Here is a 13,193-nt window from a genome sequence, read left to right as displayed (position 1 = left end):
AGCTGATGACGAAGAAGGCGATGAATAAAGTTGAATAAAAGTTGAATAAAAGCTGATAAAGAAAGTTTAAGATAAAGAAAGTTTAGGCTGGTGATGAAGAAAGTTTAAGATTGTCGTAAATCCGGGTTTCATTCTGACGATTGTATAAAACGAGCTCCAGTAAAGATTTATTAATCTTAGGAGAATCCCGGCGATCGACCTTTGCTTGACTTGAATAGTGTGTATTCGAATTTCTTGCCATTTTCTTCTGCTCTCTAAAATTAAAGTCGTTTGCGTATTTATGCTTGTAAACGATCACTCTTTAATTTTTTTTTGCATCAGATCATTTAAAATTCTTTCAAGCTGATCTTGCCATCTCCGAATTTTGTGGGAATTCCAATAATTCACCACAAAGATAAATAAAGTTTAGTCTGAAGTTTAGGCTGAAGTTGATGATGAAGAAAGTTTAGGCTGAAGATAAATAAAGCTGGTGATAAAGAAAGTTTAAGATAAAGTTGATGATGAAGAAAGTTTAAGATAAAGTTAATGATAAAGTTAATGATAAAGAAAGTTAAGGATAAAGCTGGTGATAAAGAAAGTTTAAGATAAAGAAAGTTAAGGCTGAAGAAAAATAAAGATAAATAAAGCTGGTGATAAAGTTAATGATAAAGAAAATTTAGGCTGAAGTTTAGTCTGAAGTTAATGAAGTTTAGGCTACTACTGAAGAAGAAGATGAAATCCGGGATTTATTCTGGGACTTTTCTGGTTTTCTGGTTTTCGGGTTGTGGGGCAGTGGATTCGGGCGCCGATCGCTCACGCCTTCTTCTGGGTCTTCTGGAGGTGTCTCAGGATGCTGTGGAATGCTGGGTGGTCCCCAAAGAGGAAGGCTGCAATGTCTTGGACGAGGGTTTCGTCCTCAAAGTGCGAGCTTTCCCCGTTGTACGCCTCTATGAAGGCAGTTGCAGAGTTTCCAGCTGCGAAAAGTCTGTGCAGCACCTGAATTTTCGGGTACTCCTCGAGCATCTGCCTGAAAGGGTCTGTCACGGAGAGAAGCTCCTCCAGAAGGCGAGCCCAGTTCTCTGGGGCGTGTTTGTGCAGGCCTACATCGAGAAGTTCGTATGCACTCTTCAGCAGCCTATTGTACACGGTTGTTTGTATGTGCTGCCTGAAAGCGCCTGCAAAAAGGCTCTCGCAGGTGCTGAGAAAGAAGGTGCTCGTTTCTTCGACTGCTCCTGATGCGCCTTTCCTGTGGAATTCTGCGAGGGCGGCTTCGTAGACGGATGCGTGCAACTTCTCCACTGCCTCTCCTGGGGCGGAGGAAAGATCTTCCTCGAGATGGGAGAAAACCTGAATTTTCGACTTTCTGGAGGTTTCCTCGAGGTACCCGATGCTCTGCGCTGTCTGGGCGTCTGCCAGCCACAGGAGCAAAGCCCGTATTCTCTCTCTGGGGTTTTGGCCTACGACCCGCGTCCTTATATGCGCAAAGTACGCTCTCAGGTGGTTAATAACGGTTTTTTTCACCATCTGATCTTTTGATCTTTTTGTGGCTTCTATTCTCTGGAGGACTTTTGCGGCTTTATAGAGGCCGTGGGAGACTTTCTCGACACTCTGCGCATGCATGGCCTCAGCCAAAGCATCGACTGCGTCGGGAGGGCTCTCTCGGGGCTTGTTTTCCAGGCCTTTCTTCTCGATGCCTGAAATTTCCTCGTATTTTTCGGCCCTGAAAATTTCCTCGAGCTTCCCCACGAGGTTGTCGCACATCCACCGGTCGGTGTCTTCGATGTGGTAGACTGTCCCGTAGAAAACTTCGTTATTGTACCTTTCCAGCTGCTTTAGGGAGATCTTGTGCAGGTTTCTGACTATGTGCGCCTTCATCTCGGCCAGGATCTCGTTATGGAGGGAGAGCTTCGATATGTTTTCGTACACGTTCTTGCTTGTGACGAGATACTCCTCCCCCACGCCCAGGGCCTTCATTATCTCCTGCTGCAGCTCGCCCTCTGGGGTTTCTGCCCTTTTATTTGCCATGTACGCGGCTACGTATAGGACTCCTTCAGAGACTGTCGTTAGAACGGGGTTGTACATCAGGATGTAGTCGCAAATTGGGGCGACTATGAACTTGTTGTAGACAGAAACCTGGTCTGGAAGCTTCTCCCGGATCACAGGGAGGACCTGGTTCACTTTCAGCGATATTTTCAGGCAGTTTATCTTGATTTTAACGGATTTTACCGTTATTACGCTGCTGTTCTCGCTGAAAAGCGTCTTGAAATACTCCAGGACCTTCGCAGAGAGCTGGTTCCTCGTGAGAAACTGCGCCTGCTGCGATATGTCCTCAGGCGACTCAATCTTCGCATCGATCGCATCCCGTCTCTCTATTTCGTTCTGGACCTTCGAGAGCCGCAGCCTGTACGAGTTCACGCGATCCGGCCTGCTTTCTACCTCTGCCTTCTGCGCCTGCAGGGCCGCTATCTCCTCCTGCACCTCGGCTATCCGCTTGTTCAGTGCTGCCATCTCTTCCAGCTCGCTTCTCAGGTTCTTTGCTTTCTCTATGCACTCAAAAAACTCGCTCATTCCAAACCCGTAAACAGAGAGCAAAAAATATAAGAATAAAAGATTGAAAAAATGGGCCTTAGCATACGGGCAATAATGCACTGCAAAATGGCATAGTTATGATCGCACCCGAAAATGCACTGAGAGTCCTCCCACGCCCCGACGAAGATGCTCCCTGAATTTCCGCCTGCCCCACACGATATTATGGGCCTTTCAGGCGCCTGCTCCAGAAATTCCCCTGGAAGCACGCGACTTACGCAGTATTAGGGCGGGAGATTTACGCAGCACACTCCCCACGCAGGCACGAGCACACACATCGAGGGAATTCTCCTGCTTTTTTTCGCACTTTTCCGGATAAATACTGCCTCATGCACTCTCTCCCGTAAGATTCTAACCCGGAAAATTATTTCTTTGTTACTAGAAGTAATCATGTGGAATAGTAGTTGGAATACGGGAATAGTAGAAGTAATCATGTGGAAGTAACACTAGAAGTAGTACTAGAAGTAAGTAATCATGTGAAATACTAGAAGTAGTACTAGTGTAAGTAATGCTAGTTTTGGAATAGTAGAAGTAATCATGTAGAAGTAACACTAGAAGTAATCATGTGAAATACTAATCGGAATACTAGAAGTGGTACTAGTGTAAGTAATCATGTAAAATACTAATTGGAATACTATAAGTAGTACTAGTGTAAGTAATCATGTGAGATACTAGAAGCAATTGTGAAAGTGCAGACTTTATTCTTTCTCCATCCTGTAAGCAGGCAGTGCTTAATATCCCGCAGTCTCTTTTCTCTTTCTGCTAGCACATCATGCGGATTTTTCCCTGTATGAGGAAAGTCTTCCCCGGGGGCTTTGGCTGCGGGCATATCACCTTTATCTCCGTCTCTGAAACGACCTTCACAACCGTCAGGTACCCCATCACAGGCGCAGTTGGAACATCCTCTATCCTGCCCGCAGAGGAGATTGCAAGCACTGCCCCCTCCACGGGACTGCACGGGAGAACTGCCGTTGAGACTTTCCTCTTCGCAGATCCGAGGGGAAGCGCTGACATCGGAGCCATAAACTCGTCTCCCACCTGCACGATCCTGTACCCTCTCTCTGAAGCCTCTTCACTCTCCGCTATTTTTATGGAGATTGTGCAGGGACTGTACTCCTCCTGCTCCCCGTAGAAGTACGCCTTTATTCTTCCGGATATCTGCATTCTCCTCTGCTCGGTATTTCTCTCGATGATCCCGGGGAATCTTGGGATGTATATCTTCTGGTCGATCTCCAGCTGATTGTACAGCTTCTCATCCCCAACCACGACGAGGAAGTCCGCCCCGCAGAGGGCAAATAGTTCCTCTGCCTCCTTCCTCGCTATTTCCTTGTGCCCAATCGTAACGGCTGCACCTGAAAGCGTCTTTCCCCTTCCTGCACTGAGGAGTTCCCTGAGCAGGAGGTTGTACAGATCGGTGTTATCACACGCACTCGCTGATCCCGTGAAGTATGCGAGTTTCTCGCTGATAGAAGCCCTTTCAATCGGGCTAAACGGGTCGGATATGCACGCACTTGCGACATTCCCTGGGAAAAGGAGGGTCCCACTGTGGACGTCTAAGTCCGTGTACAGGACCTTCTCCCCCTTCCGCACGAAGTAGTTTGTCAGTATATTCGCACACGTTGATCTTCCTCCCCCTATCACGAGAAGATGCATTTTTCTGTGTTTGTGCAGGTAGTGAAATACGTTGAAAATGTACGGGATATTCGTCTCCTGCGAGATATAGTAGAAAGCATCACTCGCTGCGAGCTTTATCCTGCACCCCGTATACGTGAAGATGAAGAACTGCTCCTCCTTAACGGTGTACCACTTTCCCAGGAGGAGTTCCTGCCCGGATATTTCCGCTGTACTTTCTGCGAGGACGAACTTTGCCTTTGAGTTCGGGGGTATTTCTATCCGCAGTTCGCAGCCTGCCTTTAACTCGATGTCCATAAAATTTAAAAGAAATTTCCGGCCTAAAACTCTGCGTGTTTATACGCCTGTCGGACGCTTATGTTTATCCTCGAGTGGGAAATGAGGCTGTAAAAGGGGAAATCTGCGTACTCTTCCCTCCCTGTGTTTTCCTCGAAGATCTTTGGGACTCCGTGGAAGTACTCTCTGGAGTCTCCGATGAGGACGGCAATATCCCCGTCCTGCAGGAGAAAAGTGTCGACCTCCGGGTCCTCCCTCGTCTTTCTCCCGAGGACGAAGACGCAGGAGCAGCCAAAACTGAAGGAAATCAGGGGCTTCGTCATGTCTTCCTCGTACCTGTCGATATGGCTCATTATCCGGTCCTTCTTCTGGTAGTAGTTTACGACTGCAGTTTCCGGGACGAATCGAACTCTGCATATTTCCTGCGATATTTCTTGGCAGACTTCGTCTACTACCCGGGGCATTGGGGAGACTGCTTTCTGGGCGTACGCCTTCTCCTCCCAGTCGTAGTATATCCCGAGGCTGGCCCACCTGATCTTTTTGATGATTTCCTCTGCAGGCATTTTAACGTATCCGGATGCGTATGCGTCCTTCTCCTCCTGTGAGGCGTACGGATTCTGCCGTATCTTTATATTTGCCACGGGATTTGGGGACATTTTAACGGTTATTTCGCTCTTTTTAAGGTATGCCCCGTATAAATCCGTGCCCTCTATCTCCAGGGATCTATCTATGCTGTTCCTGTACGGAGGATACAGAAACTGTGTAAGGACAGCCTCTGCAATGGTGTTTTTCACGCCTTTCACGAGGGGATTCGGTATAAACATAAACCCCCCTGAAAAGTGGTATACAGTGACTGTCTCCTTCAGAAATTTGCTCTTTAGATGCAGCTTCTCCTCCCGGAGGCAGTAAATGTGCGCATTCTCCCCGTTTATTCTGGGCCTTTCCTCCGAGTGCATGTGCATCTTCTCTGCTTCTCTGAGCTTATTCAGACCCATTTATTTTTGCAAAAAGAAGACGCGCGCATATAACCCCTCCCACAGAGTGATTCGAGAGAAGGATGCAGCACACCCTGCAGTTAAAGCATAGCATCCCTGAAAGGCTCCAGAACGTACCCGTCCATTTTCACCCGAGATGATTTCTCTGCATTTTCACCCACTCAGAGGGAGAAACTCCACGCCCTGGACAGTTGCAGCGCAAATATGCCTGTTGAATAGAAGGGCGTCCAGCGTAATCGTATGCAGTGAATATTCAGCAAGAATTTTGTTATCCGCGTGCAGGGAAACAACAGAGACTTTCCCCGTATTTGCAACAGCAACTGCAACTGCTGCAGATACTGCGATTATCCTTACGATGCAGGAATCCTCCTCCATCACCCGGCGCCTTCTCTCTCGCTTGTACTTCGTGTCTATTATGCTCAGCGTAGACGTAAAGTCCCCGCACAGGAGAGTCTCCTCTGCGAAGGCCATGGACTCCACGGACTCTCTCCCCGCGGACTTATTCTCGTATACGCTCACTAGGCTTCCCTGCGAGCTGGAGAAGGAGAGAATTTCCACGCCTCCATCCCCGTATCCCACAGCAACGGACTTTCCCGAAGTGTTTACCTGCATCACGCGTATCTCACGCCCTTTCTCTGGCCGATACTTCGCAGAGACTCTTCCGTCCCTGTCGAAGATCAGGATCTGCTCGCAGGAGGCAGTGTAAATGTGCGATTTCGTCTCAACTATCTCCAAAATTCCGGAGGAGTGTCCTGCGTAGAGAATCCCTGCTCTTTCTATCGTCCCATTTTCAGGCACGGAAACTGCTTCTATAAGGCCCTCAGACGTCCCCAGAAAAATCATTTTTCCCTCCCCCGAGAGAACTGCTCGGGTGACATCCGCCTGCATCTCGAAGGTCCGCACTTCCTTCGAGAACCTGCCACTCTCCCGGGTTATGCGTATCTCAGCAATTGTTCCATCCATGGAAACAGCTACAGCCTTGCTTTCCGTGATAAATTTCGCCATTATAACGGAGTCCTCAAATCCCTCAATCACCTCGTCAATGACGTACTCCTCCCCGTTGAAGGCGTAGAAGGTCACTGCATCGTCTCCTCCCCCAGAAATCAGCATGTTCAGCTCTTTCTGCGCATCGATGCAGTAAACTTCCTCGGTTTTTCTCTTTTCCTCGTGCATTCTGCGTTTTTGCAAAATAATTTCTCTTATACCGAATAACAGCAGCCCTCGGGTTTCGGCGTACACTTTTTCCTTCGATCGAATTTGTGCTTTTATTTCCTCGTATTATCCGCAGTCAAGCGCATTCTCACGTCCACAGGGCACATTTCGCTGGAGAGTGGCCCAGTTCCCCGCATTTGTGGCATCTCACGAGTCTCCGCGTCTCTTGCGCTTTCTTCTGGGCCTTTCCTGCGCCTTCTTCTGGGCTCTTTTCTCCTGCGGGGACGGAGGGTTTCACTCTACTCTGCTGAAGTATGCAGGACTCTTCAAGACGCATTCGGGAAGAGTCTCCTCGCGTGCTCCCTCTGGGTGTTTTGTTCATGCGCTTTGTTTTCCTGGGCTTTATCTACGCCTTGATGGTGATTTTGTGTGACAGCTTTCTTGCGCGTGTTTCAGCCTCACGCTCGTTTGTGCTTTTTCTGTTTGTTTGCGCTGGAGTATTCGCAGATTCGGGAAAACGTGCTGGGAGGTGCTGGGAGATGCTGGGAGGAGGAATAGTGCGTGCACTCGAGACTATGCCTCTATCTGCTGCGATATCCCGCTTCTCCCGCCCTGAAAGACCTATTCCTGCAATAAATGGCGCAAATACGCTGAAACCCTGCAAAAACAAAGGCCAGCCCCCGGGAAAAGAGGGGCAGGGATATCCCACTTCCCCCGCCCAGAATACCCTGAAAAATCAGGAGTTTCCATCTCGTCCCCCATCCGCAGGACCACTCCCAGGGAAAAGTCTCCAAGCAAAAAATAAAAGACGGGTTTTTTTCTCCGGAGACTCTGCAAGAACGTGCGAAATGCGCAGGAAAAGGCAAAACAGAAACTTGGAACTGTCTTCCATTTTTCTTTTTTTTTCTTTTTTATTTTTGCAAATTTTTCAAAGAGCTCCAAAACCCGAAAGCGCTGTTATTTGTTATTATATGCTGGAGACAGCGTGCCCGTGGGAAATTAAAACAATAAATCGAAATAGTTAAAAAATAGTTGAAAACCCAGAAGAAAACGACACGCTTCCAGCGCCAAAGCAGGGACGAGCAAGAAGAAATTGCCCTAATCGCGTGTAATACGATCTCTTTATTTTATGCCTGCAGCAATGTCTTTCTGCGCGTTTATCATGGAGGCGAGAAACTCCTCGGTGACCTTCTTCCGGGCGACTGGAGGCTTGTAGTACAGGCCCTCCTCCGTGACTATCCTTATAATGCACGCCAGGCACTTCGTGAAGTTCGTGAGCGTAAAAAAGCCGTTTTGGAAGTTGGAGTTCTTCCGGACCAGAAGCCGAATGTGCAGGGCATTTCCCTCCTTCAGGGAAACAGGAGCAAAAACCAGGCCGGAAAGCATCTTCTCCTCCTGCACGTACCACTGCAGACGCTTTTTCAGCTTCAGAATCGACTCGTTACTGCACTCTATGCTCACAGGCAGGTCAATCGTCCAGTACTGCGATATAGACCTTCTCACGTTAACAATTGGGCACTTACTCACTACGCTATTCTGTATTATCGTGTATACTCCTGCCCACGTGGTGAAACACGTTGAAAAAAGCCCGACTTTATTCACGATCATATTCTCTCCCTTTATGAAGACTCTATCCCCAGTATCGTACGGGTGCGAAATCAGCAGAAAAATAAAGCTTTCAAAGAAGCTTATACTCCCAGGGATCACTGCATTTATAAGGACAAACGAAAAAAAAGTGTACAAAAACATATTTTTCATGTTCATGCATATGGAGGCAATGATAAAGAGGAGAATTCCCTCGACGATGTAGAGGAATCCGTTGAAGTGGCTGAGGAGTCTCCTGCAGTCCTTTATGGCCATGTACAGATTTGTCCTCTCCAGGGATATCTGCCTAAATGTCTCGTTGAACGTGGAGAACTGTATGCGGCTTCTCTCCCCGTAGGAAATAAGCGAGAAAAGGGAATTCGCGTGGGCAGCCGGCAAAACCTGCAGAAGAGACGCGACGGAGACGGATCCTTCGACCTCGTCCATGACCGGAGTCAGGCGAGGCCTATTCGGGATTCTCAGACTCTCTCCGAGCCCGTATCCGTACTCTTCCATGACGCATCCTTCAGTTTCGTCGTCTCTCCGCCACTTCTTGAAGATATCGAGGACGGGAAGGGGCTCAGGCTTTCCTCTCCGGTAGAATTTGTCTATGCTCAGGTCCTGGTGAAGGTCCATCTCCGAGACTTTTCCCGTTGCAAAAAGAAGGTACTTCTCCAGCTGAAGAACCTCCAAGTTATGGCCTGTGCTGAAGTCCTTCAGGAGGTTCTTCTTCGTAACGGAGTATAGGAGCATAAGAAGGACTCTCACAGCAGTCCCGCACAGAACAATAAGGGCTATCGGCTGTATCTCGTACTCTATCCATATGGACTGTAACATCAGCCCGAGGAGGAATATCTGCAGTCTCGACTTGTAGAAGATGAAGCACGGGATGGAGGACTTGGACTTTCTGTGGAGGAGGGGGAGAGCCCCAAAAAGCAGGAGGAATGAGAGAATATTCGCGAATAAAGAGAGTCCGTACACTCTTCCATTGTGCAGGAAAAAAGCTCCCAGTGCCCAAGTAGCTGCAACTAAAGCTCCAACGAGTCCCACGAGAAAGACACTTTTCTTTGGCGTCATAAACAAATATTTCCAAATTCAAAATGACAAAATGCGCTGGAAACACGTTAATTCCTGCGAAATGCACCGAGCATATCACAATGAAACTTACAGTAGAGTCCTGTGAAGTGTGCCCAGGGAAACTACTCCCATAGTACACTGCAAGTCTAAACTGCAAAATGTAAAATATACACTTTATTCATACTATAATATACTCTATACAATAAAAACAATTCTATACTCTATACTAAAAACAATTCTAAAATATACTCTACACTTATACTAAACTATACTCTATACTACAGTATTACTCTACACTAAAAACAATTATACTAATACTCTATACTATACTACAGCAATCATACTGTACTAAATAATTCTATACTAAAAACTTTATTCATCCTATACTATTCTAATACTATACAAACAACAACTCTATTCTAAACAATTCTAAACACTAATACATAACTCTACTCTAATAGTACACTAAACACTTTATTCATCCTATACTATACCAAACACTATACCAAACAACAACTCTAAACACTATTCTATTCTAAACACTAATACATAACTCTACTCTAATAGTACACTAAACACTTTATTCATACTGTAGAGAATGGCCTTGCCTGCTTTAGAGTATCCAAGTGCATCTACAGGCTGCAGCACCCATCCTTCCCAGGGCAAGGCGACTCCTGAGGAATCTCCTGTGCCTCTTCCCTCTGCTCTGTCTTTTGCACGTACCCAATCAGGTACTTCTTCAGGAGCTTCTTGTAGTTGATCCACGGGTGTATTGTGTTGAAAATCTCCGTGCAGTCCTTCCCTGCATTCTCCAGGATAATATTAGATCCCCCGGGATGGTCCTTCAAATAGTCAGTTACGTCGTACACAATCCCAGACAGGACAATCCAGCAGCTTTTCTTGCATTTGTGCGCAGACACTTCCTCGAGTGTGTATGGCCTGGGCTTAATTTGGATCATCTCAACATATTTAAATTGTTTTTTTAATACAAATAATGGCAGAAACAAACACAGCGACAGCAATCCTGAACGAGAAAAGGACGAATAGCTACCAAATAGTCTATCCTTCGGATGACTGTGTTAAAGGAGACTGCACCCTGGATATAGCCGATGTGGGAATTTCCTACGCTAGAATGCAGGAGCTCAACATCTTCCAGTACGACGTAATCCTCATAAAAGGGAAGAAGCGGAAGGAGTCTCTCTTCATGGTGAAGAAGATGGACATTCCGGACGACAAAATAGTCCTTCTCCGGGAGGGCTGTGAGAACGTCTGCTCTCGCGTGGGGGACTACGTTAAGCTCTACGAGCTCCTGGACGATACGATCACCGTGGAAAAGGCGACTATTTTGCCGGTTAAGGAGGACCTGGAGGGAGTGGAAATCAACGTATACGACGACCTCCTGAAAGGATACTTCGAGAAGTCGGTGCGACCCATCCACGAGAACGACGTCATCACAATCCGAAACAATCGCGTCTTCCGGTTCAAAGTGACCCACGTCCAGGCAGGAAAGCATTGCTACGGGAAAGTCGGAAAAGACACGGAAATATTCTGCTCCGGAGAAATCAGCGAAGATGAACTTCTAGCAGATAAGAACATGATCGGATACGACGACATCGGAGGGTGCAGGAAGCAGATGGCAAAGATCCGGGAACTTGTCGACCTCCCCCTCAGGCACCCGATTCTCTTCCAGAAGTTGGGGGCAAAACCCCCGAGGGGAATTCTCATGCACGGACCCCCAGGAACAGGAAAGACGATGATCGCACGAGCAGTTGCAAACGAGTCAGGTGCTTTCTTTTTCCTCATCAACGGCCCAGAGATCATGTCGAAACTCTCCGGGGAGAGCGAGAATAACCTCCGGAAAGCCTTCAAGGAGGCAGAGAAGCAGAGTCCCAGCATAATCTTCATCGATGAAATAGACGCAATCGCCCCGAAGAGGGATAAGAGTCAGGGAGAAGTCGAGAAGAGAGTAGTTAGCCAACTGCTTACGCTCATGGACGGACTAAACTCCAGGGCGACAGTTATCGTGATAGGAGCTACGAATAGGCCGAATAGCATCGACCCAGCCCTCAGAAGATTCGGAAGATTCGACAGGGAGATCGAAATAGGAATCCCAGACTTCGCAGGACGCCTTGAAATTATGCGCATCCACACGAAGAATATCCTCATCGCAGAGGATACGGACATCGAGAAAATAGCGAAGGATACGCACGGGTACACAGGAAGTGATCTTGCTTCCCTCTGCTCGGAGGCAGCTCTCCAGCAAATACGCGAGAAAATGCACCTTTTCGACCTGGATAGTGATGTGCTCGATATAAACGTCCTGAACTCACTTGCAGTTACGCAGGAGAACTTCGAGTACGCTCTCAGGCACACAGATCCTAGCTCCCTCAGAGAAACCGTTTTGGAGGCTCCGAATATCGCGTGGGAGGACGTGGGAGGACTCGAGAACGTAAAGGCAGAGCTTAAGGAGATGGTCCAATACCCCGTAGAATATCCGGATCTGTACAGAGAGTTCGGAATGAGTCCCTCGAGGGGAGTGCTTTTCTACGGACCCCCGGGATGCGGTAAGACCCTCCTCGCGAAGGCAATTGCAAGTCAGTGCAACGCAAACTTCATTTCTATTAAGGGCCCAGAGCTGCTTACGATGTGGGTGGGGGAGAGCGAGGCAAACCTCCGAGAGATTTTCGATAAGGCAAGAGCAGCTTCTCCCTGCGTGCTTTTCTTCGATGAGATCGACTCGATAGCGAGAGCGAGAAGTGGGGCTGGAGAGAGGTCGGGAGGAACAACGCAGATCCTCAATCAGATGCTTATTGAGATGGACGGAATGAACACGAAGAAAAACGTCTTTGTCATTGGAGCTACGAATAGGCCGGACGTCATTGAGCCTGCGCTTATGCGGCCGGGGAGACTCGATCAGCTTATATACATCCCACTCCCGGATGAGGAGAGCAGAATGTCGATACTTCGCGCGAATCTTCAGAAGGCTCCGCTGGATCCGGGGGTGAACCTGCAGGAAATCGCAGGGAAAACTGTTGGATTTTCAGGTGCGGATTTAACGGAACTTTGCCAGAGTGCGTGTAAGTTCGCGGTGAAGAAGCGGATTGAGGAGGAGATCAGGAGGAGGACGCAGATGAAGGCGCAAATGAAGGAGGCCGGGGAAGATGCGATGGAAATAACGGAAATGTCCGCCCCGGAGGAGCAGGAGCCTGCGAGAGTCCTCCCAGAGCACTTTAAGAAGGCGATGGAGAGGGCCAGGAGAAGTGTCAGCGAGGAGGAGGAGAGAAAGTACGAGGGATTCCAGAACAAGTACAGGGGAGGGATCCTGAACGACACCCTCAACGACGAGACGGGCCTGTACGACTAACTGCAGAAATAAAGGAAAGTCACTCTATATGTTCTTGGTTGCTTCAGTATGCAGTAGGAGATATACTGGAGAATATTGTACTAGTAGGAGTTAGTTAGTTGTACTAGTAGGAGTTAGTTGGTTGTTTATACTAGTAGGAGTTTATTATACTAGAGATAGTTAGTTAGTTATTTATACTAGTAGGAGTTAGTTATTTATACTGGAGATAGTTATTTATTTATACTAGTAGGAGTTAGTTATTTATACTAGAGATTATTATACTGAAGATAGTTAGTTGTTTATTTATACTAGTAGAAATTATACTGGAGATTCTTATACTGAAGATAGTTAGTTGTTTATTTATACTAGTAGAAATTATACTAGTAGGGGGTTAGTTAGTTGTAATAGTAGGAGATATACTGGAGATTTGGTTATACTAGAGATTATTATACTAGTAGAAATTATACTAGTAGAAATTATACTGAATATGTAGTTATACTGAAGATATACTGGAGATATACTAGTAGGAAAATTTTAATAATTAGTTAGTTTATTATACTGTAACTTCA

The 13,193-nt window shown here is 47.2% G+C and overlaps 7 protein-coding genes across 7 annotated transcripts; 1 reads left to right on the top strand and 6 right to left on the bottom strand.

Moving 5' to 3' along the window:
• Positions 1 to 792: 792 nt before the first annotated feature.
• NEMAJ01_1826 (uncharacterized protein) lies at positions 793 to 2,547 on the bottom strand (the record flags this gene model as incomplete). Its single annotated transcript, XM_047915664.1, has 1 exon — positions 793 to 2,547. The coding sequence occupies one exon, from the start codon at positions 2,545 to 2,547 to the stop codon at positions 793 to 795; it is 1,755 nt and encodes a 584-aa protein (XP_047771621.1).
• A 780-nt stretch (positions 2,548 to 3,327) lies between these two features.
• On the bottom strand, positions 3,328 to 4,494 carry NEMAJ01_1825 (polyribonucleotide 5'-hydroxyl-kinase; the record flags this gene model as incomplete). The annotated part of the gene is made up of 1 exon (XM_047915663.1): positions 3,328 to 4,494. The coding sequence occupies one exon, from the start codon at positions 4,492 to 4,494 to the stop codon at positions 3,328 to 3,330; it is 1,167 nt and encodes a 388-aa protein (XP_047771620.1).
• Positions 4,495 to 4,517: 23 nt separating this feature from the next.
• NEMAJ01_1824 (alkylated DNA repair protein alkB-like protein 1) lies at positions 4,518 to 5,468 on the bottom strand (the record flags this gene model as incomplete). The annotated part of the gene is made up of 1 exon (XM_047915662.1): positions 4,518 to 5,468. One exon carries the CDS (start codon positions 5,466 to 5,468, stop codon positions 4,518 to 4,520), a length of 951 nt encoding a protein of 316 aa, XP_047771619.1.
• A 153-nt stretch (positions 5,469 to 5,621) lies between these two features.
• NEMAJ01_1823 (uncharacterized protein) lies at positions 5,622 to 6,641 on the bottom strand (the record flags this gene model as incomplete). The annotated part of the gene is made up of 1 exon (XM_047915661.1): positions 5,622 to 6,641. One exon carries the CDS (start codon positions 6,639 to 6,641, stop codon positions 5,622 to 5,624), a length of 1,020 nt encoding a protein of 339 aa, XP_047771618.1.
• Positions 6,642 to 7,742: 1,101 nt separating this feature from the next.
• Positions 7,743 to 9,281, bottom strand: NEMAJ01_1822 (uncharacterized protein; the record flags this gene model as incomplete). Its single annotated transcript, XM_047915660.1, has 1 exon — positions 7,743 to 9,281. The coding sequence occupies one exon, from the start codon at positions 9,279 to 9,281 to the stop codon at positions 7,743 to 7,745; it is 1,539 nt and encodes a 512-aa protein (XP_047771617.1).
• Positions 9,282 to 9,913: 632 nt separating this feature from the next.
• Positions 9,914 to 10,240, bottom strand: NEMAJ01_1821 (cytochrome b5; the record flags this gene model as incomplete). Its single annotated transcript, XM_047915659.1, has 1 exon — positions 9,914 to 10,240. One exon carries the CDS (start codon positions 10,238 to 10,240, stop codon positions 9,914 to 9,916), a length of 327 nt encoding a protein of 108 aa, XP_047771616.1.
• A 35-nt stretch (positions 10,241 to 10,275) lies between these two features.
• Positions 10,276 to 12,645, top strand: NEMAJ01_1820 (transitional endoplasmic reticulum ATPase; the record flags this gene model as incomplete). Its single annotated transcript, XM_047915658.1, has 1 exon — positions 10,276 to 12,645. The coding sequence occupies one exon, from the start codon at positions 10,276 to 10,278 to the stop codon at positions 12,643 to 12,645; it is 2,370 nt and encodes a 789-aa protein (XP_047771615.1).
• Positions 12,646 to 13,193: the final 548 nt, after the last annotated feature.

Source organism: Nematocida major (assembly GCF_021653875.1).
Source record: "Nematocida major strain JUm2507 chromosome Unknown 2435, whole genome shotgun sequence".
Taxonomy (NCBI): domain Eukaryota; kingdom Fungi; phylum Microsporidia; genus Nematocida; species Nematocida major.
The sequence above is the reverse complement of the archived record's forward strand: the minus strand, read 5'-3'. Positions and strand labels throughout refer to the sequence as shown.